General features: G+C 41.1%; 1 protein-coding gene across 2 annotated transcripts in view; it reads left to right on the top strand.

The window, feature by feature from the left end:
• LOC149744422 (uncharacterized) overlaps nucleotides 1-18558 on the top strand; it is a 485722-nt gene that overhangs the window by 371137 nt on the left and 96027 nt on the right. The window contains exon 3 of one of the 2 annotated variants that reach the window (XM_089903593.1): nucleotides 795-920. In XM_089903593.1, coding sequence (XP_089759719.1) covers nucleotides 795-920 — 126 coding nt within the window. Of the gene's footprint in view, nucleotides 1-794; nucleotides 11689-18558 lie in introns of those variants that run through there. The other variant, XM_089903592.1, reaches the window with a different exon arrangement.

The following is an 18558-nucleotide window of genomic DNA, read 5'->3' on the forward strand; positions in this document are numbered from 1 at the left end:
TCTACTAAGAGAAAAATATTGATATGAAAAGATTAGTTTCTTATTCTCCTAATATTATAATGGAATGTTTGCTCCATTAATTGTATAATTTCATAAAATGGAATCCTGAAAGCTCAGACCCTATTGGAGTGATGTTACATTATCTGCATTCACAGGACAATAGATTTATAATTTTATACCCATTTTCACACAAAAATGTTATATTCCGTCCTGTGCAGTTCTGCAAATAAACACATTTTTTGTCACTTCAACATGGTCACAGTTGTTTGTCGTTATCAGTTAAAATTCAAATAATGTGAGAGCAAATTACTTTTCAAATCATAAAAGTTTATGCTCTTGAACATATTTAGTTATACTTTCTCTGAAATCAACCACTTATGAATCTTGTGATTGAAGTTGGATTGATGTTTGGTTTTATTGTTCACAGAGTTAATTGGCCTGCATTTAGCTTCTTTGTTTTCTTTTACTAAAATTGCATCTGGTTTATCTCTCTTACTTATATCAGTTTTTCTCTGAAATAAGGGCAGGGAAAGAAATTTCTGTCCATTTTAGGGAAACCACCCACATACAGTGGTATTTACATTCTGAGGCATCTCCATAAAAAAACAAAATGGAAGAAGTGAGTCTTTGGTTGAAGAAAAAAGATCTTTAGTAAAGATTGATGGTCATCAAATACATAAGATTTATCTTAAGAGAGTTTTATTGCTAAAGACATCAAAATCTTAGTCTCAAGACATGTTTGTGACTCTTTAGTCTGCAAAGCAAAACTGAGTCTTCCCATGTTCCATTGGCAGGAAGCAGCCTGGACCACCTGCTTGGACCCCAGGAGAGCTTCTTCTCTGCCATCTACTGCAGATGTGGCCAAGGATGAACATGGAAAAGTAAGGCCTCTCCCGAGGGCAGACCCTGGTCCCCTGAAGGTAAGCATCTGGTGTAACCAGAGAACATTCTCCACCCCAGCAGTGCCTCCCTGTGGTATTTTAGAACTGCCAGGGACTGGTGATGTTTGTGAAGTCTTACATCTCTCCCCGTTCCAAAAGGGAGATGTTTATTGTGGTGATCTCGTTACTGTTCTGTTACTATGGGTTGTATGAGCGCAAGGGAGGTTTCTTTTCATTTTGGCTCGGCGTCTCTCTACCAATTGGGAGCGGCACCCGTAGAATATCATATGAGAACAGAGCACTGGTTCAGATCCCAGACTGTGACCTTCACACACTGGCCTGATGGGAGCGATGATGACCCTTGGGGACATGATGAGTGTATCTTCCATAAAGGAACTGTTCACACACTGCTTTTTACTACTATTGCTCACAAAAAATCATTCCTCTTTCTTCTGGGTAGATGATAGAATTGCACCTCTCAACCTTCTGGGAAATTAAGTGAAATAATGTCATATTTTGGCCAGTGAAATATGAACAAAAGTACCTGAGTCTTTTCTGGGCAGACACTTTAAAAGGCAGTGCACAATTAACCTTAATAAGTGGATGCACTGAATGAGATGGATCCCCTGTCACCATGAGCCCTGATGACAGGGAAGAAGAGAAGGTTCCCATCACCCTACATTAGCAGTGCAGGGTGAGTGAAGGTCAGGAAGACCTCACCTGTCATGATGAATAAACTCGGCTTACATATAAATTGCATGCAGAGAAGATGTGATGCAGTCGTTATTATCATAGATGGAAATACAGTTATAGCAAATCCGAGAGACAGAGGTTTCTATGTTGAGGAGTTGATTCCCGTGATTGGAGGGGCTTGCCCGTCCACATTCTGCAGCGCCAGCCAGCAGGCTGGGGGCAGAGGGAGAGGTGGATGTCAAAGCCCAAGTCTGGAGACAGAATTTCTTCTTCCTTTGGAGGAGCTCAGTCTGTTTCTTTGAAGGTCTTTTGCTCTTAAGGCTCACCCACAGTTTAAAGGGTAATGTGTACTCTCAAGGTCTACCGATTTAAATGTTAATCACGCCTGACAAAATGCCTTCACAGCAGCATCTCCACCGGTGTCTGACCAAGTATCTGGGCACCACAGTCTAACCAAGTTGACATATACATCGATCGTCACAGGGGCAGAACAAATATGTAAACAAACAAAAAACACCTTGTTGTTTGTAAATGCATTTTCTCTCCTGGTCTAAAAAGATACGATCTTTTCCTTGCTGACCTTTTTGTTTAATGAAGGGTGATTTTCACTGGAATCTACTATAAATATGAGATTCACTTGGTATATCATTGTGGAAAATAGTCATAAACCATCTGAAATGTTACCAGGTAGGATTTGGGTTATGATTTTCTTAGTTTGAATCCAGGAAGTATTTTGGCTTTTCATTTTCTTAGTATGATATCCTGAATTTTTTTATTTTAAAAATAATTTTCAGAAAAACTTATCCTACTGGTGAAAGTAAATAAATATCCTTATAACTATAATCAAGTTAATCATCACTAAATCGATATAACATTTGAAATCCAAGTGATAGATGCAGGTAATGACATATATCTATATACATGTATGTATATGTATACATATATACATATAATTCTATTCTGGATTGTGGCTATTTCTTAGCCTAGGTGTATCGATTTTGAGATAATAACGCAAGCTGTACACCTGTCATTTTTATTCTGTACTTCAATACTAAAAAGTCTAGTTTATAGGACTGATTATTGTGAAAACAACAGTCTCTCACCAAGTCACTTTTCAGCCAGTTCCAACTTTGTTTATTGTCTCATTTCCCTGTTTTAGGTAGACTGTCTTGAATGCTTGTGAGCATCCTTACTAGATGTCTTTTCTCTTGTCTCTTTAACTCTCTCAGTCTGTAAGGGTTGAGTCGTTCCACTCACCTTGTCCTTTTCTGCCTTTGCTCTCTGTAACGTTACATTTTCTCGTGTGACTGCACATCTCTGGTTGTTGTGCTATGCATCGTCAAGGTGGAAGGATGCTGTGGGTTTCCAGGCACAGACATAGGTTCACGTCATCTCTATGGACTGTGCAGGCATGTGTATACCTTAAGTACTTATGTTGGGACGTCCACTGCAAGAATATAGTAACAAGTGATAGGCGTCCGCAAAAGAGGAGATGGAATAAGGCAGTAGGAGAGTGGGAATACTTCTTGAGATCTTGGAGTGAGGGAGCCTGGCTTGAGTGCAGAATCTGCTGTTTACTTGGGGTGGAAACTAGGCTGTGCCTAACCTCTCAGTGGCCCTGTTTCTAAACCAGGCTAAGATAGTACAGGCCAACTCTCTTGGGCTGCTGTCACTAAGTTCCAGAGACTGGATGGCTTATAAACAGCAGAAATCATTGCTCACAGTTCTGGGGACTGGGGCGTCCAGGATCAAGGTGCTGGCACATCTGTATCTGATGAGAACCCACTTCCTTTTCATAAACATTGTCTTCTCTCTATGTCCTCACCTGGCAGAAGAGACACGGAAGTTCTGTGGGGTGCCTTTTGTAAGGGCACTAATCCCATTCACCATAGCCCTACCCCTCATGATCTATTCACCTCCCAAAGGCCTCACCTCCTGATAGCAGTGTGTTAAGGATTAGGTTTCAACGTATAAATTTTGGGGAAACACAAATATTCAGTCTGTGGCACTACATTTTTGTCCTCTGTCAAGTTTTGTACTAACTTTTTTCATTAGTCCTTATTTATTTATTATTGTAAGAATATTAGGTAAGTTCTATTATTACATAGATTGGGGACCTTGTAATTATAGAGATTAAAAAAATTTCTCCCGAGGACATGAAGAAGAGGGGTGAGAATTTCAGTTTCGATCTATGTGGCCCAAGAGTCTGTTGTTAACCACTAAGCTACACTGCCTCCGTTCATGAGGCTCTGTTATAATGGCATCAGTTCTTGTGTCTCCAGTACTCAAGAATCCAGTTCTGCTGAGGAACTAAAACTTGCCCTGACTTCAGTCCTTGAGCATTTCTCCCAAACTTTCTAATTACCCACCCCTATGACCATTCATAATCTTGGTACTTTTATATCAAAAACAAGGTCCCATTTTTCCTGAGTATTGTGAATACATGGGTATATCACAGGTAGATGCCACTTGGGACCTGGCCCCGTCTTCAAAATACTGATTCTTTAATTAACTCCATGAAAATTCCTCACCTGGTCTATGAGGGTTTTCTTAGTGTGATGTGGATATAAGGAATTTTGTATGAGAGTGAAATTGGTGTGACATATTAAATCCTGTACCTTTCATAGTCGTCAGTTTTTGGATAAGTAAAATAAAACCTGACACATACAGAGATTTGAAAAGGAATGTTATGGATAACAGATTTTCTTAATGTCTCTGAAAATTTTGCAATGAAAGAATCCTGGAAGATCATTAGGTATATGTTTCTATAGATAGAGGAACTTTTCAATATGGAGTAATAAATGGTAATATACCAGGTTAGCCAGTATGACATGGATGATTAAGTATTCAATTGGGTAAAAATGTACCCAAAACACATTTGGGGTTGTATTGAACGGTTATGGACAATTTTGAATTATCTTTCCCTGAGGATCAGTGGTAAAAGAGGCCCATTATATTGTGTGTGTGAGTGCGGAGGTGGAGAGATTGTTCAAAGAGCATGGTATGGACAGATAATCTGTGAAATTAGAAAAACATTAAAGGGCCTTTTAAATTAAGTAACAATCTTCAATAATATATTTTGAAAGAAATAGAAAGGAGCTAAAAGCTCAGGTATTAGCACAGCAGAAAATCGTAACAAAAGACCTAGAAGTCCCATTGAATGATTAGTCATTCGTCTCTTGTTCTTTGTATTTCATATATTTTATTTTCACGCTGTATTCTTTGTTCCACCTTACTGTTGTTGTACAAGGTATCAGGAACAGGTAAACAGTAGCCGATGGTGGTGGTCATATGTCTGATAGCTCCTCCTCTTCTCTTATGCAAATTCTTAATGCAAGTACTTGTTTAGTGCACATGGTCAATAGTATCTAAATCACATCTGGTGTTCGTGATGGAAGGAATTCTGGTCAGCAGTAGTCACAGCATTTTAGAGTTGACACTCTAGAAAATGAATGGATTTGTGCTCAGAAAACTTAGTCACAACAGCCACATATCCTCCAAAAATATCACCTGCTGACCCCGTCTTCATTACCAGTTATCTTCTGGTGGAAAGAGACTTGATGGTGGGCCAGTTGGGGAAGGGTGGTCCTGCACATATTCTTAAAGCAGCAAAGTACATTTGAGAAGAGCAGCCACCTCTAAGATTACGCAGGTTAATAACAGGAGCACTTCCAGAATATGTATTTCCATAAGATTAAATACTTTTTTGACAAAGAATACAAAGTTATGAACAGAAAAGTGAATATTTACAATAAAACATATTAAAATGATAATAAGCTATTAAGAGAGTAATAAGGGAGTATCACAGACAGCTTCAAGATGATAGATACAGCAACATAGATGAAGTGGAAAAGTTTTCTTAAGGACACAAACTATCAAGGCTCACACAAGACAGATAGGCTGAGTCACTCTACAACTATCAGAGAAAGGGAATTTATTGCTGAAACTCTTCCCCTGAAATATCTGTATATCCAGATGTCTTCACTGGTTAATTCTATAAAATATTTAATGAAGAAATAATATCAATGCTATACGAAAATCTTCCAGAAAACTGAAAAAGAAGGGAAAATTCACAGTTTATTCTACGATGCCAGAATTACTCTGATATAAAAACCAAAGACATTACAAGAAAAATACAGAACAGTATGTCTCATAAAATAGACGCAAAAAGTTTTAACACACTTCCAACAAATCTAATACAACATTATATATGTATAGTATATTATATATATTATAATATAGTTTATATTATAATACAATATATATATGGTGCTAGCATTAAGATAAACATATACATCATTGAACAAAATAGTGATTCCAGGTTAACACCTACGTGTGTACGGCCAATTGACTTTTAATAAAAGTGCAATAGCAATTCAGTGGAAAAGAAGATAGTTTTTTTAAGAATCAGAGGCAAAAACAAGCAAGCCAACAAACTTTACTCTGTATCTCGTCCCGTATACAAATATTAATTCAAAATATGGCATAACTAATCTATGAAACCTCTAGAAGAAAAATATAGGAAAAACAACCTTTATGACTGTAGGTTAGGCAAAGATCTTATAGGTACAATACCAAAAGAATTATCTATAAAAGAATAAATTGATAAATTGGAGTTTATCAAAATGAAAACATCTCTTCTTAATAAGACTCTGCTTGGAAATGAAAAGACAAGTCAAGGACTTGGAGAAAATATTTGCAAATCAGACAGCTGATAAAAGACTTTGTATCCAGAATATGCAAATAATGATCTAAACTCAGTAATAAGAAAATAGCCCTATATATAAATGGGAAAAAATTGGAACAGACACTTCACCAAAGAGGATATCCAGATAGCAATTTAGTACTTGAAAGATACTCAACTTATTAGTCATTTTAGGTAAATGCAAATGGAGCCACAATGAGAAATCACTAACCAACTGTTGGAATAACTAAAGAAGAAAGAAAAGAAAAAGACTGTCCAGACCAAGCCTTGGCAAGGATGTGTAGGAACTAGAACTCTCTCATAATGATGGTGGGAATATAAAATGATGACAATGATTTTTGGAAAACGGATCAGCAAATTCTTAAAAAGCTAAATACACACGTACCAAATATTCATTCATTCCACTCCTTGGCGTTTGCCCAAGGGATATGAATGCATATGTCCATATAAAGACTTAGACGTGAATGTGCATATCACCTTTGTTTGTGTTACCCAAATGCTGGAAATAATCTACATGTTCATCAGGGGGTAAATGTTTAAACAAACTATGGCCAATTCACACAGTGGGGTATTTACCAAAAAAAAAAAAGGAAAAAAGGAATAAGCCATTGCTACAACAACGTGGATAAGAGAAGCCACACAAAAATGAGCAGATAGGTCATTGAATTCACGTAAAATTCTAGAAAATGCAGACTAATCAGTAGGGATAGAAAGCAGAGCAGTGGTTGCTTCGTGAAGGGGCCGCGGGTAGGCAGGGGTGGGGGTCAGGTTCAACAAGGGTGGGAGGGTTTTTGAGATGATGGACCTATTCGTGTTCTGATTATGGTGTTGGTTTCACGGGTGTATATACGTATCAAAACATACCAAATTATATACTTCAGACATGTGCCATTTATTTTATGACTATCACACCTCAATAAAGCAGTTGAAAAAGAAATCTGAAAAAATAATAAATTTAAAGAATTAACATGTCCATAAATACCACACACACACAAATATATATATAAAATTTCTGATATACAGTAATAATCTTTTTTATGTATTTTACAATTTCTTTGAAGTGTTTGTATGGTACTGATTTTGCTGTATTTTCTATAGAGAAAATAGAGATTAAATTTAGTCTCTACTATTGCTGGTCAGAATTTATTGGGGATGCTTGGATTCCTAAAACGTGCAACTTTACACTTAGTACGCTTTACTTCAGTTACACTGTTCTCAAACGTTTCAGTGCTAATAAACTTATGTCATTCAATCTCCAACAAAAAAGGGAGTGATCACATTGGATCATTTATCTACTTCCATAACACTGCGGCATGACCAAACTAGTGGCTTAGGTAAGAATTATTCATTCTCATGGATCTATGGGTTGCCTGGTGCTTGGCTGGCCCAGGTGCCTCAGCTAGGTGGCTGGGACAGCCTAGCTTCTCACTGAAGTTCTGTGGGTCAGCCAGGTGGCTCTACTCTTTTTCTTCTAGAACTGGGAGCTAAACAGGGCATATTTTGCTCATGGCAGTTGCAGAGGTAAGGCAGGCGAGCAGAACGATGTTTTGTCTCTGAAAGCCCAGGCCAGAATGGACACATTGATATTTCCACCTCATTCCTTTGGGCAAAGTATGTCATTTGGAAGAGTGAAGAGATGGCTGAGCAAGTGCAGTTTCCCTGTAATGAGAGCGTAGCGAAATGTGGATGGATAGAGACATGAAGAAATAGGGCTAGTTGTTCAATCCGCCACCTGCATTTATATTGATTTATATACTGGATTCCTAAGTATACTCCTCCTAGGAGGTATCTTCAGGTCTTCTGTCGATGTTTTTTACACATCTGATGATTAGAAGACTTTTGCAAGTCTAGCTGTTGGAGGCACACATTTCAAATTTTGTTTTTTTCTCTACTACCCGTGTATTTACAATGCCAGGCTATGTCCAAACAGTGACTCATCTCCTTTCCCTGAAAATTTGTCACAGCGCTGTGTAGTTTGGCACCACGGGCTAAAGAAGTGTAACTGGAAACCATGTATATACTGGAAGAGGTGTTCACAGAAGTAGCTGCAAACCACGTAATCGGGTTAAATGCGTTCTCCGCTCAGCGTCCCCTTTATTGGACACTGAAAGTGTCTGCATCCACTGCCATTTACCCAATAAAAGCAGAAGCGAGGCAAAGGACAAACTGCAGAGGAAGTAGAAAGGCTTTCTAATCAACTGTGATTTTACAACTTTAAAAAATACATGACAGTGTGAAAGATGTAGTGCACTCATCCATGTCTTTAGAAATGCCTAAGCAAGCGAGGCTCTCTTAAACTCAAAACTCATGCCTGGTTAGTTTCACAACAAAACAGTCTTCGTGTTAATTCCTGTCTTGCCTGTTTAAGCTATTTGCATGTTGAGCTCACTCATTAGTTCAATGAAAAGTCTGTGCAAACTGTTCCCCAGTCGTTCTTCAGCTAAAAGTATCAGTGTAGCCTCAGTATATCAAACTTAGCAGAGTCAATTTAATTCCAGCATTTACTAATAGCTACTATATGCAAAGGCTGGGTAAATATGCAGTGGTGAACAAGTTGGGGGTTTTGTCCACGAAGAGTTCACAGTCTTGGCCAGTAAAGAAGAACGGCCCACCACAACCAGAAGACTCACCAAATTGTGTGCATTAAAGAGGTCCAGGTCTTCGTCTGTAAAATAAAAGAAGACAAATTTAAAAGCATGTTGTTAGGGCATAACAAAGTAGAAAAAATAGGAAAGGGGATTTTTACTGACTGTCTAATATATGCTTTGTAGTGTCCTAGGTACTCAACATACCTTATTTTATTTATATCTTCACAGCAGTCTTATGAGCTCAAAACTTACCTTCTATCAACCTTAGAATTATCTCACCCCTTGGGAAAGATCTTACCTTATTTTATGTGATTGCAATAAGTTAGAAACCTTAGGACAGTAAGAGTCAGTTTACAAATAGAAGGGTGTAACTTACAAGATTCCTTATTGAATGAAATGTCGAGTATTGCTGGCCCTGTCATCAGTCTGAGGGTGGGGTTTGTCACCCATAGGATAATCTGCTTTAGAGCTGGCGTGGCATGACCCCTGTGCTCGGAGAAAGACAGGAGAGGTCATTTCCCACTTACTTCATTTTTTGTCACTTTCGCAATCATTTCTTAACTTGGTACACTAGAAGACATGCTTTTATCTAACTCTTATAAAAATAATAAAGCAAAAGTCATAGCTAAAAAAATTTTTGAGCAGAAGATTTGGAGATGACACTTGCTTTTCTTCCTTGTCGTGTCTGTCTGTGAGGACGGGCCCAGGGGTCTAAGTGTAACTCACTAAAGGACACTAGTCATAGCGTGCTGGCTTCATCTGCTTTCAGTGAGAAGTGGGAGTCATAACCTGATGCGGCCAGAGATCTTCAGGTATCCTGTTCGGAGTTTCCTGAGGGGCTCACTGATTTTTACATAAAGACCCAAGAGTCCTGGAGATGATATACCTCATCCAAAGGCACACACAATGCGTGTGACAGACCCAGAATCCAGCTTAGGCCAAACTCTCCCAAATCACTAAAAGCAAGAAAAATACTTCCACTTGGGAAAATTCAGGAGGTGATTATTAGAAGATGTATTTAAGTGGGGCCTTGAAGAAAAAAATATATGATTTTAAGAGGTGGAGGTGATAGGAAGGGATGCTTTATGAACTGGGAAGGAAGGAAACGTAGGGGCCATTTCAAGAGAGAAAAGGAGTCCAGGGTTCAAGAATAAGATTGTTTTGGGAGGATGGGATTATGCAAGAAAAAAAATAAAGGTACGTCAAAGCACAATTATGGATGGTCTCACGCACCAGCATAAAGTGTATGGATTTTATACTCCATGCACTGAGGAGACCGTGCAGACATTCTTATCGGAAATTTGACTTGAATTTACCTGGGTAAAAGGAGAGAGTCTTTGATAAAATGTGACAAGGTTATATAGAGATTTGAAAATGTCAGAGGCAGGTGCAGCAGTTAGCTGACCTTCACAAAAATTAAGCAAGAGGAAGGGGGGCAAGTGGCGGGGGGAGATGATGGTGGTGGGATGAACTGGGAGACTGGGATTGACATATATACACTAATATGTATAAAATAGATAACTAATAAGAACCTGCTGTATAAAAAATAAATAAAATAAAATTCAAAAACAAAACAAAATAAGTAGTGTCAGAGCTGACGAGGGTTCTTCAGGATGAGCCAGGCCAGGCCAGGCTGACCCAAACTCTTTAAAGATCAGAGACTCAGGGTACCCATGAAAGCTGCACCAAAAATACTTCACTGTTTATAAATAAAATAATTTTAAAAATTAAGCAAGAGGCAGGGAATTAGGGCAGACTGATACAGTTGAGACAGATGTAAAAGGTAAAAAAAAAAATCACAAACAAAATTCAACAGAAAGAAAAATTACACACTGATCTCACCAGAGACAGGAAGTCAGTGTGGTCAGCAGCTCCTGGTAACTGAAAAGGCAGAGAGTATAGTTGTAACAAACATGGTCATCTGGAGTTCCCTGGTGGTCCAGGGGTTAGTACTTGGCGCTTTCACTGCCGTGGCCTACGTTCGATCCCTGGTGGGGGAACTAAGATCCTGCCAGCCGCATGGAGCACCCCAAAAAAATCCAAACAAACATGGTCATCGTAGTCTGTGTGTTCTTCTGCCCTGTAGCTTGGGAACCTGCTACATTTCCTGCTTCACCTCTATGCCATCTTCTCCTCATCTGTGAAACGGTACCATAAGTACTACGTGCCTCTGGGGATTGTGATGGTAATTCAAATAACGTACTTAACATGCTGAGAACAGGACCTGGTTCCTAACTATTTTTAAGGGCTTGTTGGAAAGAGGGACTTGCCCATAGTATGTACTCAAAACTCTTTCGAAAGAATGAACCCCCTTGCTGTCCTTCAGCCCAAACCACTTAATCTCCAAAATGTGTTGGTCCAGCGACCCTCGTATTCTGTGTAGCACCAGCTCGGATCTTGTGTGAGAGTTGATATCAAAGCAGTCCCAGTCCTCTGCTTTCCACCCAAGTTATCACATCCTTTTTACATAAGGTGGAAATGACAAGGGTTTAGTGGCAGGATAGAAGTTATTTATTGAGCATATCTTATGTTCAGAGAATTTGAACATTAATTTAATTCTCACATTGGAGTAAAAGGATGCTGACTTCGTGTGACTTAACAAATGAGGGAAGAGAGGTGTGGAAAAGTTAAGGTACATGTCCAGAGTTGTCTACTCAGTAAATGTTGGAATTTTGGAAGGCAGTTGGAACCTAGATGTGTCTGGCGGCCACGCCCCTGTTCCTTTTCTCACTGATCCATACAGCCTGCAGGGCCAGCCGGGGCTGGGGCTGGCATTTGTGTTATTTCAGTGGCCATTCGATTTGTTTTCCATCAAGTTGCTTACCCTGAAAGAAGCATGCGATGTTGAGTTTCTTTTTTTTTTTTTTTTTTTTTGCGGTACGCGGGCCTCTCACTGTTGTGGCCTCTCCCGTTGTGGAGCACAGGCTCCAGATGCGCAGGCTCAGCGGCCATGGCTCACGGGCCCAGCCGCTCCGCGGCATGTGGGATCCCTCCAGACCGGGGCACGAACCTGTGTCCCCTGCATCAGTAGGCGGACTCTCAACCACTGCGCCACCAGGGAAGCCCGATGTTGAATTTCCTGCATGATGTTCATATCTTCATGGAGGGTCATTTGCCAAACTGAGCCGCCTGATTTGCTAGTGGAAGCTGGAACAGGGCGTCCAAACTTGAAAAAAAGACAAACAAACAACAGGAACAACTTTTTTTTTTTTTTTTCTCTTCATAGAGAGGCATATAGTTGGAGGATGAAGAAATGACAGACATCTTTTCCAGAATGGAACAACACATTATGTTAAACCATACTTTGTAAATTACTTGACAAGCTCTGTAATCATTCTCCCAGTTTATTCATTGAAGGCTTTGGGTTGAGAATCTGTCACCCGGAAAGGGTGGGCTCAGGTGACCAAAATGTTCACCAACACAACAGCCCTGAGGAATTCAGGACTTTTGTCAAATAGCAAAGTCCCCTTTGAGCCCAGTTCCAGAGACAAACCAGAAAGCTGGCCTGAGTCCTCCATAGCAGCTGGCCGGTCCCTTGCCTGCTCTGGTGTCCGAACTTTACAGGCTGAAACTTGGTGGCATTTTGTCTAAAATGGGATGAGTATGGCTTCCTAGACAGTCTGGGCTTCGCTCTGGCATCTTAGTTGGATGTTAGGAGCTGTTCTTGTCCAAACGGAAAAGTCACACCTGTGACTCCTGGAAAAAATGTTCCTGTGAGTAATTATGTTTATGAGCAGAAACCGTGTCTGGAGAACCAATACTACTTTCTGAACCATGCACTTTAACCCTTTGCGTGACATCTTACCATATACAGAAACTGTGGGAAAATATTTGGAGACCTGAAGGTTAGCCTGCCCCTAAATTGACACTAATTATGGAACATGCTTCCCTTGATAAACTAGGAAAGTGAGGAAGAGGAGAAAATCACAAACACAACCACACAACCACACACTGAGCATAGTATCCACTTTCCCTTACTCAAGAAAGCTGTTTTGAAACATAAGGTCTCACCTTTGCATTTTCCCCTTGTATCTTCACTTTTTAATATTTTTAGTAGGTTGTAAAGATACTTCATTGGTCTTAATTCAGGGCTCTTTTTCAAATGCCTCTGTTTGCCCTTAGTACTAGGACGCTAACAGAAAGTGGTAAAGACTTTCAGTTTTCGTGGAGATAAGGTAGGTGTGACACCTATGTGTGATGTTCCTTTAATTCTCCTACCTCTGTTCCTGGGCTTTTGTTACATGTCAGAGGGAACTGATGGATAAAAGGCAAATGAGCGTCAGAGAGAAGATGGTACCCAGAGTTAGATGGGATGACATTTTCCCAATGGGATAACAGAAGTGCTGAGCTCATAATATCTTTGAGAGGATTGAATGTGTTCGTGCTCATAAAGGGCTTAGGTCAGTTTGGGGTTCATGGTAAGTGTCCGGTAGGTACGTGGCCTTAACTACCAACTACTAACACCAGCATCACCACCTGGCCTCCATCTCAGCACCATCTTCATCCAGTCATGGGAGTGATTCCCACGATGGCTTTCCACAGCAGCCAACGGAGACAGAACCCGAGGGCCAGTGGTCACATCCTGACGTTTACCGTCTCCATTGCTACAAACTGTATTGTCACTCCTGTGATGCACTTTTACACATGCAGAAAGCACAGCCCACTTTTTAGAAATATTCTGAGGTCGATCCATCCATTTTCACACAGGGAGAGATTCCCTTATAGCATAACAGATTCTCCAGGGAACAAGGCAAGCAGGTGCGCTGGTGATCCCAGCAATGGGCCACCATAGGGTTCAGGAGATGCACGTATTGTGAAGATGTTTCCAGAAGAACCCTTGTAAGTTCTTTCCCAGGAATGCCTGCCAAGCATAGGGCTTGTGCCTGTCCCCTTACCGGGAGTCTGTGATTAGGCTTTAGGCCAGCTGTGATGAGTGTCTGAAACTCATCACAGAAAGTGCCATGTCACTTAAATCCCCCAGCTGACCTGCATACAAGAAAGGTGTGAAAATTGCTCCAACTTCTATCATTTTGAAAATTGAGACAACAGAGAATTTGATTTACTCTCCCCCTTTTACGCTGCCAGGCTTTTTCTTAAACTGCAGGTGGCTACTACGAGCCAAAGGGGCAACACAACGCTCAAGCTGTTGTTTACACTCGACACTCTCGCACCTACAGACAAGCCAGCAGGGCTTTGCTGGTGGTGACACAGTGACCCCCGACTCAGAGCTCTGCTCTCCTCTCTTGCCCTCCTCCACACTGCTGCAAGACACATCTGCCTCTTATTCTGCAGGAACAAAATTAAAATTATGGTAGGCTCCCATAAAAAAACAAAAACCTGAAATCTGGGGCTGCAGGGAAATGAAATTTGCATTTATTCGTAGGTCATGATGAAATAAAAGTGTTTTCACAAAGCATTCATTTGAAATCCACATATGATATATTAAAAAGGTAATTTTTCAGATTCTATTATTAAAAATTCCCCACTGTTTTGAAGGCATCTCTATTATAGGCCAGCTTCCTTTGTATTTATGACTGAATGGGAACTCCCTACTTTGTATATAATCAGTTACGTTTTCTTCTTTCTGCGCTAATTTGTCACTGTTTTTAATACTATTCCTATGAATGATATCTTCTATTCAGGATGTTTTTCTAATTCATTGTTGGAGATCATCTTGTAGCTGACGAATTTGCTGAACTCTAACTTGTTTAGCATGTTTATCTGATGGTTGTATTGTGTTTTCTTTAACAATGAGCATGTTGTATACACGTAATGCCAGTTGTTGATTCCCTTCTCTTCTAGCCTGGGATTCCCAGGAAGCAGCAGCTAATGCAGTGGCTTATGTGCTAATAACATATTAGAGAGGACAGTTCCAGAAATAGGACTGAGGGCCAGGGAAGAGGGAAGCGGAGGACGGAGAACTCAGTCAAGCAGCTGCCCCCAAGGGTAAATAACCCTTGGCTTTGTTTACCAAGAAGTCATTTGAATTGCATTTTAGGGCAGTGCATCCAGAGGAAGAAGGGAGAAAACTGAGCCCACTGGCTCACGCCTCTGCTTGGCTAAAGATTTACACCAATGTGCGTTAACTTCCCTGAACTTACAAATTTCACCTCCTTGGGCACCAAACAAGCTTCATGCACCATCATAACCAGTAAAGGAAGAGAGAGGACTACAGTTTGGGCAAGCAACAAAGCCCTCCCCAGTTGTGTTTGAGTGGAAATTGGTTAAATCACAGGTGAGTCCATCTCTAGCAATGGCTAGAACTGGCCGTAGGTAAGGAAGGCCAAGAAAATTTGATGTGACTCGTGGGATGTGTCTGACAGACCCCCTCCTGGGCACCACTTGTTCCTTCCGCTAGAGCTGGCCCCCTTGTTGCAATATGGGATCTCCAGAGGGGTGAGAACAGGTGCTGTCACTCGTTTTCTGGGAAGAGATTGAAAAGTCCAGTTGGTCCCAGGACCTCCTCCAAGATGGCAGCCAGATGTAGATGCTGCAAAAATTTCAGGCAAAATGGAGAGTGCAGCAAGCTGCAGGCTGTGACCGACGTTCATCCTCTAACCCTTCGACATCCATTGCGGTTTTCTCTCACCACTGGCCAGTATTTGGGCTGACCTTCGTTGCTTAAATGGTGGAGTAATCCAGCCTTCATCCGCAAGAGAATTGAGTTGTTCGTTATCTTGTTTTTTTTTGTTTTTTTTTTTTTGTCTAGGTGATAGTTTTGCACATATATTCCCATTATACACTGGAAAAACAGAAGAATAACCCCAGGGTAGATCTTCAGATCCATTGGGCCTACTATGAGACAGGGCTTAGCCAAAACTCCATTTACCACATAACCTCCAGATGCCCCCACTCCATCCAGAGGATCATGGTGGTAATGACTGTCTCCTGGTATCAGTGTCAGCTCAGGCTCCATTTCTGCTAATCCTCAGAATATCTGGGTATCCTTATCTCCATCTCCAGGGCACAGCTACCCAGAAAATCATCATAGATCTCTTTGAGAAAAATTGAAGAAGTACTTGGGCATATACTTGTGGTGACACTGCAGAGAGCTTTTGGTCTGTGGACTGATTTTGATCTGGAAACTTGGTGAAGAACCATGATTTTCTATTTGTCAGCTGGTAATAGCCTTCAGTCCACCAGACTGTGTAGGACATATCAGCACAGAAAAGTTCTATCTATCAGTCAATCGATGGATAGATCGACTGAAGATCTATCCATCAGTTTATCGTCCATCTCACCCTAACTGGCTGTCCATCTCTCTTAACCATGAAAACACTATGGTCAAATATCCATTGCCGGCCCATTAGCCTTACTCGCCGTTGCAGTAATTATATCGCCTTGCCTCAGAATGTGTTGCATGTCACCATGCCACTTTTGGAATCCTATCACCCTCAATGCTATTAGGGAACTCAGTCTATGGCAGCACATCTTACAGCCACCTTGGCCTACAAAAAATAGCCTCCATTTCCTCAGATATTATATGACTTCTCTCGAAAGTATATTCCTTATTTCTTTAGTAAAGGGCGTGTCCTTGGACCATCTCGAGGAACATGGTTGGCTGTAGTTTCTCAGTTCTTACATAGCAAGTCTGGTCTAACATTCTCAGTTCCCTGAGACGACTGGTATGTCCCTCAATACTGTGCCAAGAAATTTCTGGCATATTTACCTTATTGACTGGGCAAGGCTTTGAGTGTCAGAGTTGGTTCAAGGAGCAGCTCAGTGAACTGTTAGGATCGTATTGTGGTGTGTTTGCCAGAACGCCGAACCCCTGACCACGTGCCCCGCGACCTGCGTACCCCATGTCAATAAATGCGCCCTATTTGTATATCTCTAACCTTCAGTTCAATACCCTTAACATCCAGCCTCGGGATCCCATGGGTATCGATGAGCCAGTTGCTTCAGTTTCTTTGGCCATATAGCTGTTACCTCTCAGAGCGGAAACGATAATTCCCCTGTCTCTCTGCTGTGTGTCCTGCCCCGCGGTTTCTTGTTGATGCCAAAGCTGCGACGTGATGGGACCCTACCTGGCAGGACAGTTGTGAAACTCAGAACTGTGGGTTATTTCATGTCCCATGGGCCAACCCTTGACTACTGAGATGTAGGAGCCACAAGATAAATTCTCCCTTTTTCTCCTCTAGACAGTCTCCAGAGACGCAGTTTATTCCACTTCTTGGAGGATGTTGCAATTAGCAGTAGCTAATTCATTGCTTCTCCATAGTTTTCCTTGACATTATCCTTGTCAATTACTCCTTCTCTTTGAGATTACATTCCCTAGTGAAGGAGCAGCACGGGAGCCTTTGCCTGAGATTCTTTCCGAGAAACTAAAGCTAAGACAGAAGTTAATGTTTGGCCCTAGAACACAGTCACGTGGGGATTTTGCAGCTGTGTTATTTTACAGTCTCAACGTTACACACAAACCAAATCCTGGTGCAGATGTGACAGTGATGACTGCTGGATTCAGCAGTGTTGCAGTTATGAAGGCTTTTATCTGTGGTTAGTCGTGGTGAGAAACAGATAGGAAGTGAAACATCAGTGTACAACGGCACCTGAACAGCATGGAGAGCAAAGAAAAGAATGAGGGCTGTAGAGTGAGTTGGTTTAGATCAACTACGTTTGGAATCTTGGACAAAAGAAAATAATAGGTTTAGGGCGGTGAACTTCCATCACAAGGTGCACCATGAAATCCATCCGAGGGACTTTTCATGACTGGCTCAGAGAGCTTTTCTTGTCTGTAGGAGCAGAGCAGACTATGCTAAACTTCGTGGGCAGAATTGCCTTGTAACTGTGGTGCTGAGGCTTCAAGGGAGACTCGTGCATAACGCCCACGTGCACTAAAATGAGAATCAGAGCCCTGAGATGAAGACGGGGCCCCGAATGCTAAGGTAGGGCTATCTGGGTGGATGAACCTGGGTGACGTGAATCTTGAGATACTCTTGAAACGTCTGATTGGTAGAAGCCTTCTACTGACTTTTGGCAAAGAAAAGTAGCCTCATTTTACCCAGAGACGATGCAGTGAGTTCCAGACGTAGGGGTGTGCCCCAGAGATGCAGACTTTCCTCAGGATTTGCTACCCGGCTTCTCACCGCTTCCTGGCCAAAACCAGAGGCAGGTCACAACTCATTCAGAGAGGGGACTAGCGGTCTGTGCTCGGGGAGGAGATAGCTGTATGGCCAAAGAAACTGAGGAAACTGATTAAAGGAGGCCCACGGGCAAGGGGGAGGTTTCCTCAGAGAGAATTCGGTTGGAGTTCACACAAAATTAGTCACTGGGACAGTGGCTGGAACGCAAGCCAGAAAAGGCTGGGGAGATAGGAAGGGTGTATACTAGGTGTCGGATACACCTACTGTTTTAAACTTCACTTGTCTCTTTCTCTTGTTTTTTTCCTTCTTGCTTTTCTATTCTAGACTTATTATATTGGTTGATAATGGTAACAGTATGTGCTTTGTTCTGAGTAATAAAGGAAGCACAACCAAATTGTTTCTATTGTTCATGAGGTTTGCTGTAAGATTTTTCTCATGAATTCTTTTTCTTTTTTTTTTTTAATTGAGGTGTAGTTGAATTACAATGTTGTGTTAGTTTCAGGTATACAGCAAAGTGATTCAGTTATGCATATATATTTTTTTTTCAGATTCTTTTCCCTTATAGGTTGTTACAAAATATTGAGTAGATTCCCCGTGCTGTACAGTAG

This window comes from Delphinapterus leucas, chromosome 21 (genome assembly GCF_059928025.1).
Source record: "Delphinapterus leucas isolate spDelLeu-1000000601 "Yukka" chromosome 21, BTC_Dleu_Yukka2, whole genome shotgun sequence".
NCBI lineage: Eukaryota > Metazoa > Chordata > Mammalia > Artiodactyla > Monodontidae > Delphinapterus > Delphinapterus leucas.